General features: G+C 44.6%; 1 protein-coding gene and 1 non-coding gene across 5 annotated transcripts; one reads left to right on the top strand and one right to left on the bottom strand.

Annotated features, from left to right (window-relative positions):
* Window positions 1–299: 299 nt before the first annotated feature.
* Window positions 300–372, bottom strand: trnar-ccg (transfer RNA arginine (anticodon CCG)). Its single transcript has one exon. It is a non-coding gene; the product is annotated as a tRNA-Arg (tRNA).
* A 345-nt stretch (window positions 373–717) lies between these two features.
* On the top strand, window positions 718–11,435 carry LOC132453781 (importin subunit alpha-1-like). Of its 4 annotated transcripts, none has more exons than XM_060046717.1 (11): window positions 718–832; window positions 1,084–1,187; window positions 1,277–1,405; window positions 1,755–1,843; window positions 2,598–2,866; window positions 3,112–3,206; window positions 3,489–3,752; window positions 5,453–5,686; window positions 6,100–6,282; window positions 10,610–10,759; window positions 11,014–11,435. In XM_060046717.1, exons 2-11 carry the CDS (start codon window positions 1,122–1,124, stop codon window positions 11,101–11,103), a joined length of 1,569 nt encoding a protein of 522 aa, XP_059902700.1. In that variant the 5' UTR covers window positions 718–832; window positions 1,084–1,121; the 3' UTR covers window positions 11,104–11,435. The 4 variants fall into 4 exon arrangements, with proteins under 4 accessions (XP_059902700.1, XP_059902699.1, XP_059902702.1 ...); XM_060046716.1 differs by having other exon boundaries at window positions 735–778; XM_060046719.1 differs by having other exon boundaries at window positions 760–778; window positions 1,097–1,187.
* The last annotated feature ends 5,123 nt before the right edge of the window (window positions 11,436–16,558 follow it).

The raw sequence follows: 16,558 nt of genomic DNA, 5'->3' as shown, positions 1-16,558 counted from the left end.
TTGCGCTGCCAACTGGGGTGGCAGCTGGGGTGGCAAGGCTTTTTTTAGGGTGGCAGTTGCCACCCCATGCCACCCCAGTAGATCCGCCCCTGGTCGCAATGAAACCAAACACATGAAACATTGTACCCCAAACTCATCTTAATAAATCAAACATTCCGTCATAATATAATAAAATGGACAATGACGCATTTTATTTCTACAGGTTTGGGCTGTCTGTTCAGTGTGATCATCATGAACTTGATTTATTCTCATCAATCGTAGTCGTCGATCATCCCGTTGAAGAAAATGGAAACTAAATACGACCCAGATGGGACTCGAACCCACAATCCCCAGCTCCGGAGGCTGATGCCTTATCCATTAGGCCACTGGGTCATCACATTTTACCGTAGAAGATCATGTATTTATACTGTTACTGATATGTTATGCTGTAAAGTTAAAAGTTAAATAATACGATTGCAGATGGTTTTTATTTCGTTAATTGCGCCTTTACAAAGAAACTGAACATGATTGATACCGTACGGACACATATCGGATCCTATAAATTATGTTTTATGGCAAAGGCATGCGCTTATATTTCATATTCCGTTCGTTAATATCGCGAGACTTGAGAAGTTGAGAACGTTGCTATGACAACAACGTTTTGTTGTATTGTTTAAAAGAAAAAAAAAAAAGGCTGCGACCAATGGAAAGGCACTTCCCATGAAGTAGCCAATAGGAAGTGACAAAATAAGGGCGGCATCTACGTGACGTCACAACAGTTCACCAGAACAAGGAGTCGGTAAGAACGCGCCTCATGCTTTGTGGTTCAACGTGTTTCGTACGAAGTCCAACAGTAAGCGAGCTGTGTGCTTTATACAGTTATTATATCAGTTATTATATCAGTTATCACCTCTTATACCCGACCCCGTGTTTATTGGGCGGGGATGGTTCAGGGATCAGTGAGCACATGATGTTGGATAATAGTTGGGCTTCTAGCTAAGACGTGAAGCTAACGCGCTTTAAACGACGAGCCTAGCTTATGAACATGATGTTAATAACACGACAACGATGAGATGTTTCTGACAATAAGTGCTTTACTTTAAGAAATTGTCAACAGCGAAATCGATCCTAAAGTGACCGAGATGTCGGCTGCCAGCGACAGTGGAGATCGGCTCACCCAGTTCAAGAATAAAGGGAGAGACGCCAACGTGAGCCATCACGTGGAGCAGTATAATCACAATGCTAAGTGTAATGCATGATGATTCTGATCTAAATGTGTGCACGTAACCCTCACCAGGAGCTCCGGCGCAGGAGAGTTGAAGTCAACGTGGAGCTCCGGAGGGCCAAAAAAGAGGAGCAGATCCTGAAGAGGCGGCACGTCAACAGCCTCCTGGACGAGCCCCCCCTCCAGGACCCCAACGCCCAGGTACCGGGCCTGGCCCCTCAGGTCCCGTGTGTGTAGCCCAGCAGAGTTCACACTCTCAACCATCGTGTTGACCAAGTACTTGCTTTCGCCCGTTTTAATAATGTTATGGTTGTTGTTGGGTATGTGAGGGATATGGATCGCTTGTTTTCAGACCGAACATCCCCTTGGCATTAATACAAAATCTGTAGAATCTTGACACACTCTGTCTGAATTTAGTTCACTTTGTTACAATAATCACTGCATTGTTCCTGGTATTGGATCGAAGTTGTGCAGTTCCTTGTATTTGAAGTGAAAGCATTGGCAGTGGATGGAGGAGGTCAGACTGACCCCAATCCATGTTGTGACTCAGCCCCCCCAGCACTGGTCTGTGGAGGAGATCGTGACCGGGGTCCACAGCCAGGATCTGGATCACCAGCTCCACGCAACGCAGGCGGCCCGGTGAGACTCAAACCCTTTGGGCTCCTTCTCCCTCATTCACTGAAAATGTTCCATTGTACCACCTCCAGGGCAACCAACTCTGCATGTTTCCCTTCTGGGCATTTTGAGAGAAAATTTGACAACACTTTAGAATAACGTACATCATCGTCATAAGTAATTTATTAGCCATCAGTTAATGATGGCTAATAAATTATCATTAACCAGAAATTTAGATGATTAATAAAGGTTTAAGGTCAGCTCTTTTTCAAGCAGGCGTGACGTGGATAAGCATTAAAGGCATGGTCGATTTCCACTGGGGATGCACAATACCAGAACACAATACCAGTACTCTGAAACCACCCCATACAACTTTCCGCAACCTGTGGTAACATTGAAGAGCCAGGCAACCCAAAACAGTTTGTTCTGTTTTAAACCTGGTCATTTGTCCTATATGACTTTTACATTTTATCATGGTGTCTGTTGACGTGTGGAGCTCTGTCTTGGTGGTGTGTGGGCCCCTCTTTCCTAGAGGGGGGGGGTGTTTTTTAAAATGTAAGGATTTTAGTATGTACTCCTATAGGTACTTGGTATCAGCGTGTAACCAAATGTAAGTACTTTGTCTAAGAAAAAATGCAATCGGTGCATCCTAGTTTCCACTTTCAATTTGAACATCAGATGGGGTTGAAATAGGGACTTTAACATGGTATTAATTAATCATCTCCAATGGTATATGAAGGAGTAATTCATCATCTGGTTTGTTCCTCCTGTCCGGCAGGAAGCTCCTGTCCCGGGAGAAGCACCCTCCCATCGACGGCATCATCGAGGCTGGCCTCATCCCGTGCTTTGTGGCCTTCTTGGCACTGGCGGATTGCCCCCCCATCCAGTTTGAGGCGGCCTGGGCGCTCACCAACATCGCGTCGGGAAGCTCGGAGCAGACGGCGGCTGTGGTGGACGGGGGCGCCGTCCCGGCCTTCATCGGCCTGGTGGCCTCCCCCCACCCCCACATCAGTGAACAGGCCATCTGGGCCCTGGGGAACATTGCAGGTACGCCCATTCTTCACCTTTAGGTTTCCTGTCTGTGTCAGCGAGTCGATTCACAGCATACTTCCACAAAGGTTTCTACAAAGAAGACAAAGGATAGCATACTCGCAGGATGAATTGATTGGAGTGACGGATTCAGTTGATCAGATGGAGCTCAACCCGAGCTCGTGGATCCTCTGTTGAGAGGAATATTCAGGCAGTACGAACCCTATGACATGACGAGGGCTTAACCAAAGTCCTCTTCACAGGTGATGGCTCCAACCACAGGGACCTGGTGATCAAACATGGAGGGATCCAGCCCCTCCTCACTCTGCTTGCGGCCCCGGACCTCTCTGTGTTCCCTGTGAGTTCAGGAACGGGGAACGGTGCTTTCTATAGAGTGCCTCCTTAGATGGCGCTGTAATGTACGTTATTGCTGTATAGCTCTGTTGATGCTGCATTCACTTGGTCTGTTGCTATTTGTGGTACTGAATAATATACTATCATCACTCTGAAGATCCTGTTGACTAACTGAACTCTTAGATATTCTTCTACAACATATCTCCCAAAACCTCAGATAAATGTTCTCAAGGGTTACTGTAGAGTTAACGGCATGTAGACGTAACGCTGCCGTCTCTGCCCCCAGCCAGGCTACCTGCGCAACATCACCTGGACGGTGTCCAACCTGTGTCGCAACAAAAACCCTGCCCCGCCACTGGAGGCGGTTCGCCTGCTACTGCCCGCCTTGCTGCGGCTGCTGCACCACGACGACCGCGAGGTGCTGGCCGACACCTGCTGGGCCGTATCCTACCTGACGGACGGACCCAATGAGCGCATCGAGGTGGTGCTGCAGTCTGGCCTGGTGCCCCGCCTGGTACAGCTGCTGGCTTGCGGGGAGCTCACCGTCATCGTGAGTCATCTTCATGCTCTTGTTCTACAGCCGGCAGCATTGCTTTTTCATAACTCCAATACGATGAGAAGCGGAATTGGAGAGCCACAGCAGCAGTAGAATGAGAAGTGTTGAAAGTCAAAAAGTCAGTGCTAGTATTGCCGTCTTTGGATCTCTCGTCTACACATGTCCAGGAGGGGTTCAGATTGGGGCGCTTTGATCTCCTCCAATACCGAAGAAGAAACCAGACGGATCCATTGGAACAAAAACTAGACTGCTTAGAAAAAAGAGAATAGAAGGCAACTGAAACCAAAACTTCAGATTACAATTAGGGCATTTAGCAGATGCTTTTATCCAAAGCGACTTACATCGGTTAATGCGCACATTGACACACCGATGGCAGAGTCAACCATGCAAGGCAACAGCCAGCTCGTCAGGAGCAGTTAGGCAGGGGTTAACACTAACGGTTGCCCGCTTGCCAGGGGCAACTAAAAGTATCTTAAGAAGAAACATCCCCTTTTCTTTTAACAACCAAAAATTTAGTTTTACCTCTGATTTTTGTCCACAAAATTTGTCACCATAAACAGATAATCCAGTGTCTGGGCCAAATTTTGCAACTAAACATGGTGTTTACAATCAATGACTAAGAGAAGGTTTCTTAGAAGGTAAATGGTAAAAAAAAAAATCTTCAGCGCATTCTAGAGGCCATATGTGTATTTGCGAGTGTTTGTCTTGGTGTAATTCGATTATATTTGCCCTGAACTTTAAATAGAGGTGTCAAAATTGTAAGATGTCTACCTTTATTTGTGTCTCAAAGTAACTGATAACGACTGTTAATTATTTCAGGTGGAAATGTTATCTTCCACTTATGCTGTGTTCCATGGCTTTATTCACTTTAAACAAGTATTATCCACATTGAACATTTCACTTGCACAAGTTAACAATCTTTCTATTGGCACCAAGATGACATTATAGCCCTTGCCGTTGTGGGGATATACTCTATTTACTTTGGGTACGTTCATTTCTGAAAAAAACTGTTATCCCCTGATATCGAAAATGGTATAGAATATCTATATTTTCCAGGTATAGTATTGAAGTTAGAAAATCCCGTATCGTGACTGACAACACTACTACAAACGCGATAGTGATTATTCAGTTAGACCTACAAGAAACGTGAAAGTTAAAAAAGACATATCTTTGCTACTACCGTGGACATTTAGTTATGTACATTTGCATAAAATCATGCAGGTCTACCTATATATGGGCGATAGCTTTAATAGTTTGCAACGGTGGACTGAAATCACTTCATGGCAAGATGTGACCGTTCGATAAATAAGTAAACAAGGAGAAGTATGTTCTTTTTTAAACATGTGTGTGGAAGCTAACATGCAGCTTCAGTCTGAGCTAGGATGAGTTTTCTGAGCCAAAAAAAGGGGCAAAAAGAGGCCCGTCACGATTCTGGGCTACTTGCCCGATGGGCAAGTACTTTTGAACCTTAGTGTCAACTCCTGAGTTAGGGTTAAGTGTCTTGCTCAGGGACACATCAACACTTAGCTAGGAGGAGCTGGGGATCGAACTACCTCCTGAGCTAAGCCCTCTTCGGTTGATCATTCATATAGTGCTAATTTGTGGCATAAAAACAAAGGTTTTAGAGCTGCTGTCAATGGATACCTTGGTAATGCGTTGTATGCCTCACCACGTCCTCTCTGGCCTCCGCACAGACCCCGGCCCTGCGGTCGCTAGGCAACGTGGTGACTGGGACAGACGACCAGACGCAGTGTGTGCTCAACGCCGGCGCACTTGCCCTGTTCCCGGCGCTGCTGCGACACCCCAAGCCCAACATCCAGAAGGAGGCTGCATGGACCATCTCCAACATCACGGCTGGGAAGAGCGGGCAGATCCAGGAGGTGGTAGACGCGGGCCTGGTGCCCATCCTGGTGGAGGTCCTGAAGGAGGTGAGCACCCTGCGGTCAACGTCAGTTTGGTCCACACACTGGAACCTCAAGTTCTGAGGAAGGGTTAAGCAGGGTTAATCTTTTCTGGGTTATTTTTAAAAGAAAAGGCAGATTACATAGTATGTGCTTTCTGATGGTCTACTTCTCTGACCACAGAACACGGTCTGCATTGACCCCCACTAACACAGTTCAGACCGGCCTATGGCACTGACCTGGGAGGAAATACTTAATCAATGCTGTACGTTACTATATTAATTGTGAAACTGGGCCACACCAAGCAGATGTCAGGGTGAACACAATGCTCTGCTTGGTGGCTGATGTAAAACTGAGTGGAGAAACGATGACGTCAGACCAGCGTGTTCCTCTCCTGGGAGGTATGAAGCGACTGAATGATCAACTGGTTCTTTCCCCAGGGGGATTATAAAACCCAGAAGGAGGCTGTGTGGGCCATCACCAACTACACCAGCGGGGGTTCCATGGAGCAGGTGGCCTACCTGGTCCAGTGCAACATCCTGGAGCCGCTGCTGGAGCTCCTGTCCGCCAAGGACAGCAAGATTCTGCTGGTCATTCTGGACGCCATCTTCAACATCTTCCAGGTCAGTTTGCTTCTTTTAGTTTGCAGCATTAGTTGATTTTTTTCGTTAAATGTATCTAATGTCTGCCGCATTAATATACGTAAAAACTAGGGATGCACCGAAATGAGAATGTTGGCCGATACCGATATTAATTTTGCTGTTATGGCTGATAACCGATATTTACTGATATCGATATGTTTCTTAAAACAAGTTTCTGAGATGATAAAATTTTGTAGACTGAAAATCATGCAAACTGAATTTTTTACTGTCTTTCTTTATTTTCAGAACGTATTTAACTTCCAAATAACAAGGTTACAGGGCTACCATCAAACATAAGTAACCAACCTTTACCACTTATCAAACATGCCAGGGCCTAAAAAAAAATAAGTTTGATTCCTGTTGGTTGTCAGTTGAGGTCATGGGTAGATAGGGAATTTATTTTATTTTTTTATTTTGTTTTTTCCAGCGGCAGCGAATGATAGGTAGGTTGTTTTCATTTAAAAACGAGAAAAATTCGCTCATCCTTGTACAGAATGAAGAGGTGCTGTACCAAAACGTAATTATAGTTTGCATAAAAAATAAAAAATAAAAAAATATTATTATTATTATTATTTTTTATAAAGCTCATAAAATAATTTGGGTCGCTCATAAATTGACAGGGTCGGTCGGAAACCGGAACCAAACAAAATATTTTTTTAGGCCCAGTATTCATGGCAACATGTTTTCAGTTCTGTGCACCCCAATTAAACTCAAATCTGTGAAAAGGGCTAAATCGAAATAGCCAAAACTTCTCCTGACTGTTGGTGCACATTTTTTCAACTTGCACTGTAATTTTCAAGTAAATGTACAAACACTGAAACAATGTTTCAACCAAGCAAACCTAAAAAAAAAAAAAGTCAATTTCAAGACCCAATTATAAAAATGCTCAATCAAAATATGAGAACTGTGACATAACTGTAATTCAAAAGACATGGTGGTCTTTGTACATTTTCCAACTTCAAGCAGCCACAATGTACTCAAAGTAAATGTCCCAAACACTGAAAGAGTGTTTCCACTTAACACTGTACAGTAAGTTATAGTCCAGGCCTACTTCATCAGCAAAGGCAGGTTTTTTTTGACAAAGAAGCATTTCTGCTTTCCGCACTGGAATCTGTTTCTCTTTTCATCAACAATATGTGATGCCGCAGAGAAGAGACGGGCAGCGGGCTCTCATTTCTGGATATGAGGGGCTCACTCATGCACCTACAGGAATGTAGACAAGTGTATTACTATGCATGTCTGATAAATTACCAGCAATCTAGACATTAAAACATTGTCCTCCTCCCCTTAAGAGCTTTGATGAACTTTGCTCTGAGGAGATGACCAGGGCTAAAGGTCAACCTCAAGGGGGCAGAGAAGCATTACTAAACAATATTTTTATAACAATTAGCTCTTTCATTTAAGTAAATCTATTATTTTAGTAACTATAGAATGTACAGCACATTAAAAAAATCACTGCACAAAGGATTTTTAACAGACTTTGTTATTTGAATAGAAGACTGGGTCTGATAATACTGTACCTGCACACTTGTGTGGTTGTCGGGCCTGCCTGCTGTTCCATGGTTGAGTTTTTCTCCAGAATTTCATCATGCATGTCGAGCAGCGTTTTTCCACCCTTGTCACATGTTCTTATCTTCTCTTGTGGTTCTTCTGTGTCCGATGTCTCCGTAGCTCTGTCGCTGTGCGTCCGTTTGTCCACTTGCTTCTGGAGCATATTTACCGCTGCTTGCTTGGTGCTGTTTCAAAATAACGGTGTTTGTACCGGGGGTCAAGGATCGTTTCCAAGGAGTAAAGCGGCTGAGAGAAAGCGCTTCCAAATCGCTCGTTCACAGCTTCCAGTAGAGTGTGCTTTGCTGTGTGGACTACACTGTCTGTATCAGCTGCCTTGCTCAGCAAACGTTTCAGTGCCACAACAGAGTAAATCACGTTTGCAGTAGTAGCCAGATGTGAGCTGATCTCCCTCGTTAATTGTTCAAATGGAGTGAGAAGCGTGGTCATGTTTTCAACGAGGCCCCACTGGGGATCCAGTAGCCTTTTCATTATATAAAAAGTACTGTTCCATCTGGTTGCGACGTCTTGTTGCAGCATCATGGTTTTCATGACTAACTCTTACTGTATGTCTCTCAGCTGAGAGATGGTGAGTTGAGAGTGGCGAAAATGTCGTGACTATTTTTCTCCCGATAGCCACACAGTCAGAAATGCTTTGCTGGCTTAACACTCCATCATGCACTGCTAGCTGCAGCGAATGAGCCATGCAACCCAGGGTCTTAACGGCGCACTCCTCCATTGCCTTCTGCATATTCAGCGCATTGTCACGAAGCACAACATGCACATTGTCTCTTTTAACTTTCCACTTAGCAAACCTGCAGTCAAAATCGCCGGCCATGGCGTCCCCCATATGTGATCCTGCATGCTCTTGCGCATGTAAAACAACTCTCTTCATTTCAAAGTTTCCGTCAATCCACTGAGCAGTAAGGCTCTATATACTCATCTGACGCATGTCCGAACTCCATAAATCCGTAGTGAAGCTAATGTCAGTCACACTTTCCAACAATTTGTGGATATGCGTGGCCACGACTTCGTACAAAGCAGGGAGGGAGACGTCGGAAAAGTAGCGCAGACTTGGCTGGCTGTAGCGGGGTTCAAGGTGAACAATGAGCAATTATTTCCATTACTTTGTTGGCTATTGACCTGGCTTTTGCGCTGTCCTTGGCAAATGTCTTGGTCTGGTCGAGTACCTGCTGTATCGGGCTCCCAGCTGCAGCTACTGCTGCTTTCGTTTTTGCCTGCTGACTAACAGCATTTGCTTGCTGCAATTGTTTGTGTAGTTCTGGGTGGCAGTTTTTCAAATGACTTATTCAATTTGTGGTGTTGAATGACTTGACGCGGCATCCTCCTCGCATTACCTCGACTTTGCAGGTGTTGCATACTGCTTTTCGAGTGTCTTCTTTTGACACTGGGAAAAACGCCCACACCGCAGAATTTTTTTCTCCTCTTTAGTTTAACATCACGCAATCCTGTGCTGCCACTGTCGCGTGCCCAAACAAATACACATGGTCAAACCCCCCCTCCTCCTCATTCTCCATCTCACACAAACAGCAACTGGAGGATATACATTGGTTGTGGATATCGGCCGAATTTTACTCATCGGACCGATGCCTATATGTTAAAAACTGAAGAACATCGACCGATACCGATATTAATGCAGCTTATCGTGCATCCCTACTAAAAAACAAACTTTGTTGTATTTCTTGTTCAGTTGTGTACTTGCATTATCCCAAATGTTTATGACTCTGTATAGGGAGGCCAGAAATGCTCATTGGATGCACAGTCTGACTCGCATAGAGATTTATGAAATCTATGTAATATAATATCTATATATATCACGGACAAAAGCTGTGTGTGCCTCCGGATGATATTATGAATCCTAAACGATGGCGTTGGGTTCTCGGACGTCTCTGGTACTTCCAAACAAGTTGAGACTCATGGTTATCTCGCTGTTGGTTGAGAATTAATTGGCGGAAAGAAACCTTGGCGTTCACAAGAGGAATGGTGTTTTGAAGTTTGTGTGATCAACAAGTAAATTTTGTCTTGACTTGTTGATCGCGGGCAAACTCTCCCGAACACGCGGGGCGAATATTCGCTTTTGGTGTGAACGCAGAGTGAAGCTTTGTATAACAAGTGCAAAAACTATTTTGTTGCACCATACGAAAGGGTTCCAAAACAAATGCACTCCGCTACAAAATCACCCTGATCATTATACGATGATGAAAAAAAATCTATTTATATTTTTGTTATATCGTCATATGTATCGCAGAACGACCAAATATGGAGTGCAGACTTTTTTTTTCAATATCGTGCAGCCCTCGTCCTGAGTAAGCGTCTAACAGGCTGGTGTCCTGGTCTTGTGGAGGCCCTGGCCCTGTAGTCTGGCTATTGCCGGACCAAGATCAATCGTAGATTGCACGTTGGTCTGGGGAAGCTGCTGTCATTTTCTTCAGCACAAGAGGCGTGATCAACGGGCCTAGTCGGGCCTAGTTCAAATTACTCTGTACGCCTTTGGCTGCTTTCCGTCGCTTCCCTGTCGTCATTCTGTTAAATCAGCCAATAGCGCACCAAGGGGAAAAGCAAGCTTGGTGATTGGCTCCTGCAAAAACGCATCAGAAGCAGAAAGAAATGTATTGCTCTTCTCCAGACCCTTGTGCAGGGCGAACTCAAATCGCAGGCAGAATGGGCAGGGCTACCCAGTCTTCCAGCCCTGTGTAGGCTCTGGCCCTGTGTAGGCCTCCCTAACAGTTTGTCTCTGCAGACGGGGGAGAAGCTTGGCGAGACGGAGAAGTTGTGCGTGGGCATCGAGGAGTGTGGCGGCCTGGACAAGATAGAGGCGCTGCAGGTGCACGAGAATGAGGCGGTGTACAAGGCCTCACTGCAGATCATCGAGAGGTACTTCTCAGCCGAGGTGAGGTCAGCCGTCTCTCCCCTGGTGCCGCGGCCAGACCTTTATACTGAAGGTTGACCCTGCAGCACTTTAATAAACCAGTTCTCAGAAAGGTTTATTGGAGGGGAACTCACTTGGCTATTTGTCTTAGATTTGAGAAGTGCAGTTAGTGGGGTTATTGGTTAATAAATTAGATGTTAATAAAGATAATTAATGAAGATATTTTGTGGTTTTGCTTCACTAAACCCTGTTGTTTCCTCCATCCGCTGATGCAGAACGAGGAGGACCAGACGGTGGTCCCGGGGGTCACTGCAGATGGATTTGCCTTCCAGGTTCCGGACGATCAAAGCACTTTCAACTTCTAATGCTCCACATTTCTACATGTTTTTTTTTTAATTTAAACTCATATTTGTACATACTCGTACAAAGATCCACATTTCCATGCAAGATATGTAAATACATTTTAAGAAATGTCTTCTTAATTGTGTGTAGTTATTTGTGTGATGATAGAACAATTTGGGAGGCAGTGGGTTTGAAGAGAAACGAGCTCCTGCAGTTCCCACGTCAGCCACCAGAGGGATTAGGCATTTCTTTTTTCAGCCCATGTACTTTAAGACTTTGAAAAGGGGGTTTTATGAATGAAAACTTTTCGTGGCTTGTTACAACAAAGATTAATAAAAGCTAAAGATTGATGAAATTGATTTATATCCTAATCTCTGCTACAAACCTTGCTGATATAGAGCAACATTTCTTTTTGGGTTCAAGTATATCCATTTTTCCATGCTGATTGCTTGTTAGATGTTTTGTAATTGGGTGATGTCACTGTAGAGGGCCATTATTCCGGGTTCAGAGCCATTGCCCATCTACCTGGGTCCAGTGCCAATGCCTATCTTTCATGTCCAGAGCCAATGCCTATCTTTCATGTCCAGAGCCAATGCCCATCTATTGGCTCTATTGGTTCAGAGCCAATGCCCGTCTAGGGGGAGGCGAGGGGGATCCCTCGCCTGGAGCCTCCACTGGCAGTGCTTCTCTGTCCGGGCGCCGGAAGGCGCCCTAACGAAAAGCCGCTGCCCCCCGACCGCCTCCAGAAGCAGATTGTCGGCCTAACGGACGTTAGGCCGACAATCCGCGGCGGCGGTCAACAACATCGCCCTGCTCTCCTCTGCCATGGTCTCCTTGTCGGCTGACAGGGAGGAAGCCGCGAGATGGCTGGCGGTTTCCCGCTTTTCCAGCGCCATCCTCCAGATATGCCAGCCGATAGCCGTTTCGGCCGGCCGGCATATGGCGTGGGCTACCATGATTCAAAGGGTCATATGGCTCTCCCACACTGCGGTGCCGGAACGAGAGCGGGCCAGCCTCGTCCAGGGTCCACTAGCGCCTGATGGCCTATTTGGTCCCCGGTTGTCCGAGGTGCTCGCGCACCAGCAGGCTGGGAGGAGGCGGGGTCCAGGCCGCTTCCAGCCCCGGTGCCGCAGCAGCAGAAGCCGCCACAGACGGGTAGAGCCATAGACATCATATAGGTAGACGCCCCCTTTGGCCTTGGACGGCATAAATCGTCGGCGCCATCTTGGTACGGGAGTTATTTCGTCTTCGGAGTGAAGATGCCTACTTCATGCGCCGCTTGGGGGGACCGTCAGGACGATTCAAACAAGATCGCAAGGAATTACCTTTCACAAGTAAGACTAAACAATTGTTTCTATTTGTAATTGTAAAATTCAGTCATGTCACGTAGATCATGTGTTATGTTGAGAGCTAAGAGCTGTTGAGACAGCTAAATTGCCACCAGAATCAGACTATAGCTAGTCTAACGTGAAATGGACATGGTGAGCAAAGCCTTATTCTATCGTTCGTCAACAGGAGATAATATTGTCAAGAAATATAGGATATATATATATATATAATCTACCACTACTTGCTTGTGAGTAATTACAATGTAGGCTATGTATAATGTAATTATATAGCATTTATGGTCGCGAAGAAAAGCTGCGTTTCGGCTGAGCGACTGGCCTTAATTTCTCTCTGTGATGTATTTAAAAAAGAGACTAGATTAAAACAAAAAAAGGCTCAAAACATGCCACTGTATATGTAATGGTTCTAACCGTTCTACAATATATGAAGGTGTCACGTAATGAATGAAACTACGGAAAAAATGTCATGATACTCTACATGCACCTGTGAGATGCACCTGCAGTCAGTCGCCGGCCGAAATTGACGTTTTAAACGTTATTTCTATTCAATGTTGTTTTTTAAAGATACATCTGTATTATGAATCTGACTGGCTAGCTAACCTTTTTCGCAATTTTAAGGTTTCCCAAAGAGAAGCAGTTGAGGAGACAGTGGGAAGTGGCTGCACCACATTGCAAAACTGAGCACGCTGCAATTACAGACTGGCAACCGTCGAAAAAAGCTCAGCAAGACTACTTTTTAAAGGGTTCTAGCCTAGATTCAATTATTATATTATATCATATATTGTGTGAAATTATATATTGTGTCAATTGCACTGCATAGATGTGAAAATGTTATGAGCATGATTGTATATTATGTCAAATTGTACAAATGTACAAATATATATATATATATATATATATAATATGAATATATACCTATACTTAAAATATATTATATTATATTGTTTCACATATTATATATATCATATATATGTTATTCCATTGCACATTATACTGAGTCATTATATTATATTGTATTATATATATGCTGTTATTTATATTACAGTTCAACTATTGAGATGTGTATGTATATATTGAGATGTGTATATTTTTACTGCTATAGAAATATATAGCTTTTTTTGGTAATGTTGATTTGTGAAATAAATGTGTATTGCCAATTGCACTGTTCAAGGTTTCTTAATGCACATACTTGAAAGGGAACTATTATGAAAAACACACTGACTGCAGTTTCTCACTATTTGATGTATGCTCTTTCTCTTAATGATGGTCAATACGTAGTAACTAAAGAAGCACTATTTCGATAGTTTATAGATCTTCTCAGTATTTTCAAAGTGCACGGGCTGTGCAAGAAAAGTGAGTGTTTATCATAGACCCATGCACATGTATGACTGGCGATTTAACTAGCGAGATTCAAAGTAACGTAGAGGCTAATCTTTTTCACACACTTCACGTAGAGCATAAACCCTTGAATACTCCATGAAATTGGTTGCGAAATGTAAAAGGTTATCGTGATTTTTATCCAGATAAACCGCAGCTCCTGGCAACTTGCGCTTGTTTGACACGTCTGACAGACCTCTGGCTTCAGAGAGCTCCCGTACCAATATGGCGGCGACGCGTTTCGCCGAGGCAACGGGCTGAAGCAGTGGAGGCGGCGTCTACCTATATGATGTCTATGGGTAGAGCAGCGCCACGGACTGGGAAGTTCCGGAAGCTTGCTCCTACTTTTTCTTTCCCTATTAAAGAAAAAAGTAAAGACCCGAACGGCGGTATATGGTACCTAAAGAGCGATATTCCTCAGGCCACCTGCATCCGTCGCTTATGGTGCGTTCCTCCATGTTGCCTCTTTCCCCCTCTCAGCACTGTGGCTCTAGGGTGGCGGTCGGACGGCGTGTTCACATGGCCTCTGGTTGACCTGATTCTAAGAAGCGGCGTCCCTTGGAGCCTCGTGGACGGGTCAGAGACTAGTTGCACAAGCCCGTGGTAGGGCTGGCCCGAATTATTCGAATACTCGTTCGGAAAATTAGTATTCGAAGCTTAAATCAGTATTCAGAGCTTCGTTTTTTTTTTTCTGACGTACGTGACGTTACCAGAGCGAGGGAGGCAAACTATAAGCGTCAGCGACACCAAGCAGAGAAGCGAGAGAGGTGGAGGAAGAATGGATATCTTGTTTCCCTTTTACTTTATAACACAACATTAGCGGGATCTCTGGAGGAAAAATAATACTTGAAACCTTAGCTTAGTTGTTTGTTTACGTTCGCTGTACAGCGCCGCGCCAATCAACTGTGACTGGCTTGCTGCAGAGCGTGAGCGTCTCAGGAATACCCGGTCAATATAATGGATATAATATGGACACATAAGACAATCAATATTCAGTATTTGTTATGGATTTATTGTACAAATTCCCTGAAAAGATGCACGTTCCAGGATGAATTGAAAAGCTCCCGTAAGGGCTGAGATGGCAGAGAACTATGGCGACACATTAGTGCCATAATTCACTGATGTGATAAAAGATGCTTTCGGGCGTATTATATTATTCCACACGCGTAGATATTAACTGCGAGCGCGCAAATGATCTCTGCGCGCGCGCAAATTACCTCTGCGCGCGCAAAACAGCCTCTCGCGCGCGCAAATTACCTCAGCGCGCGCAAAACAGCCTCTCGCGCGTAACAGCCTCTCGCGAAAGATCTTTTTACGCTCGCTCAATTTAATTTTGGCACTATGGGGGAGGGAACCAAGGCAGGGCGGGCTTTCCTATGATTGGCCGTTTCTGAAGCGCGATATTTGATTGACAGCCCTCCTCAGCCTTCCTCTCATTCAATTCCAATCTGAATTGTACAGTAAATGGCTGAAACGATAGTTACGTATTGTAACTCTAGATTCTATGAGTATAGGCACAGCCTTTTAAGGCTATTGCTATTGGGTTATCCCTAGGCGTGAGCCGTAGCACTGAAAAATGTGTAATCCCCGACCACCAACAGCGTGGGCCTCAATTACGTCCGCGTGCGGCGTGCCTCAACGACGTCCGCATTTCGCAGATATAGTCGGGCGCCGGCGGACGTTCTGCTCCCAATAAACAGCTTTTCTTCAGCTATTTAAAGGACAATAAGGCCGACACTTAAAAGGCTGCGCCTATACTCATAGAATCTGGAGTTACAATACGTAACTCGTTTCAGCCATTTACTGAACAATTCAGAATTGAATGAGAGGAGGGCTGAGGAGGGCTGTCAATCAAATATCGCGCTTCAGAAACGGCCAATCATAGGAAAGCCCGCCCTGCCTTGGTTCCCTCCCCCATAGTGCCAAAATTAAATTTGAGCGAGCGTAAAAACATCTTTCGCGAGAGGCTGTTACGCGCGAGAGGCTGTTTTGCGCACGCTGATGTAATTTGCGCGCGCGAGAGGCTGTTTTGCGCGCGCAGAGGTAATTTGCGCGCGCGCAGAGATCATTTGCGCGCTCGCAGTTAATATCTACGCGTGTGGAATAATATAATACGCCCGAATGCATCTTTTATCACATTAGTGAATTATGGCACTAATGTGTCGCCATAGAGAACAGCTGATTTGGAACGGAGCAACAGCTGTTCGCTTTCACGGGGAAAAACTAAGGAACTTCAACCTACTTAGGCCTACTAATCAGTGGCGATTTTAGCCTGAAATTTCTGGTGGGGCAAATTTATATGACGTCATATTACGTCACAAAAATAGAGGTAGCTGATTATTATAACAGTAGGCCTACGTATATAGACCAGTCAGGTATACTATGGGCTGCATTTTGAGTGCCAGCAGGGAGCAGACATCCTATTTCAAATACATTTCACGTGCTTTAGCGCTCAGTACGACACAAAGATGTTGCCTATAATAATAATAATAATATTGCATTATATTTTAAACGCACTATTCGTTCCAAAGAATCTCAGAGCGCCAACATGGTACGCACTATAATATAGCATTAAAGTAAAACAATTAGACAGACACATAGCTTCAATAACTTCCATCATTTATTAAACAAAAAAGACGATCTCCTTCAGCTCCAAAAAAATAAAAAGGTTTTGACTCACCAATGCCGATCACTGAAAAAGGAGGTTGGCTCAACGGTTCTTTGCTTGAGCAAACCTCTCGATTACTTTGTCGTT

Source organism: Gadus macrocephalus, chromosome 3, assembly GCF_031168955.1.
Source record: "Gadus macrocephalus chromosome 3, ASM3116895v1".
Lineage (NCBI taxonomy): Eukaryota > Metazoa > Chordata > Actinopteri > Gadiformes > Gadidae > Gadus > Gadus macrocephalus.
This window is presented reverse-complemented; position numbering and strand designations above follow the sequence as displayed.

What these genes read in the sequence shown, in the direction of transcription:
- LOC132453781 (XM_060046717.1), top strand. Translation starts at nt 1,122, where the DNA reads ATGTCGGCTGCCAGCGACAGTGGAGATCGGCTCACCCAGTTCAAGAAT. An exon ending in CACGCAACGCAGGCGGCCCG is followed by an intron (nt 1,844 to 2,597) that starts GTGAGACTCAAA and finishes CCTGTCCGGCAG; the next exon opens with GAAGCTCCTGTCCCGGGAGA. An exon ending in GGCCCTGGGGAACATTGCAG is followed by an intron (nt 2,867 to 3,111) that starts GTACGCCCATTC and finishes TCCTCTTCACAG; the next exon opens with GTGATGGCTCCAACCACAGG.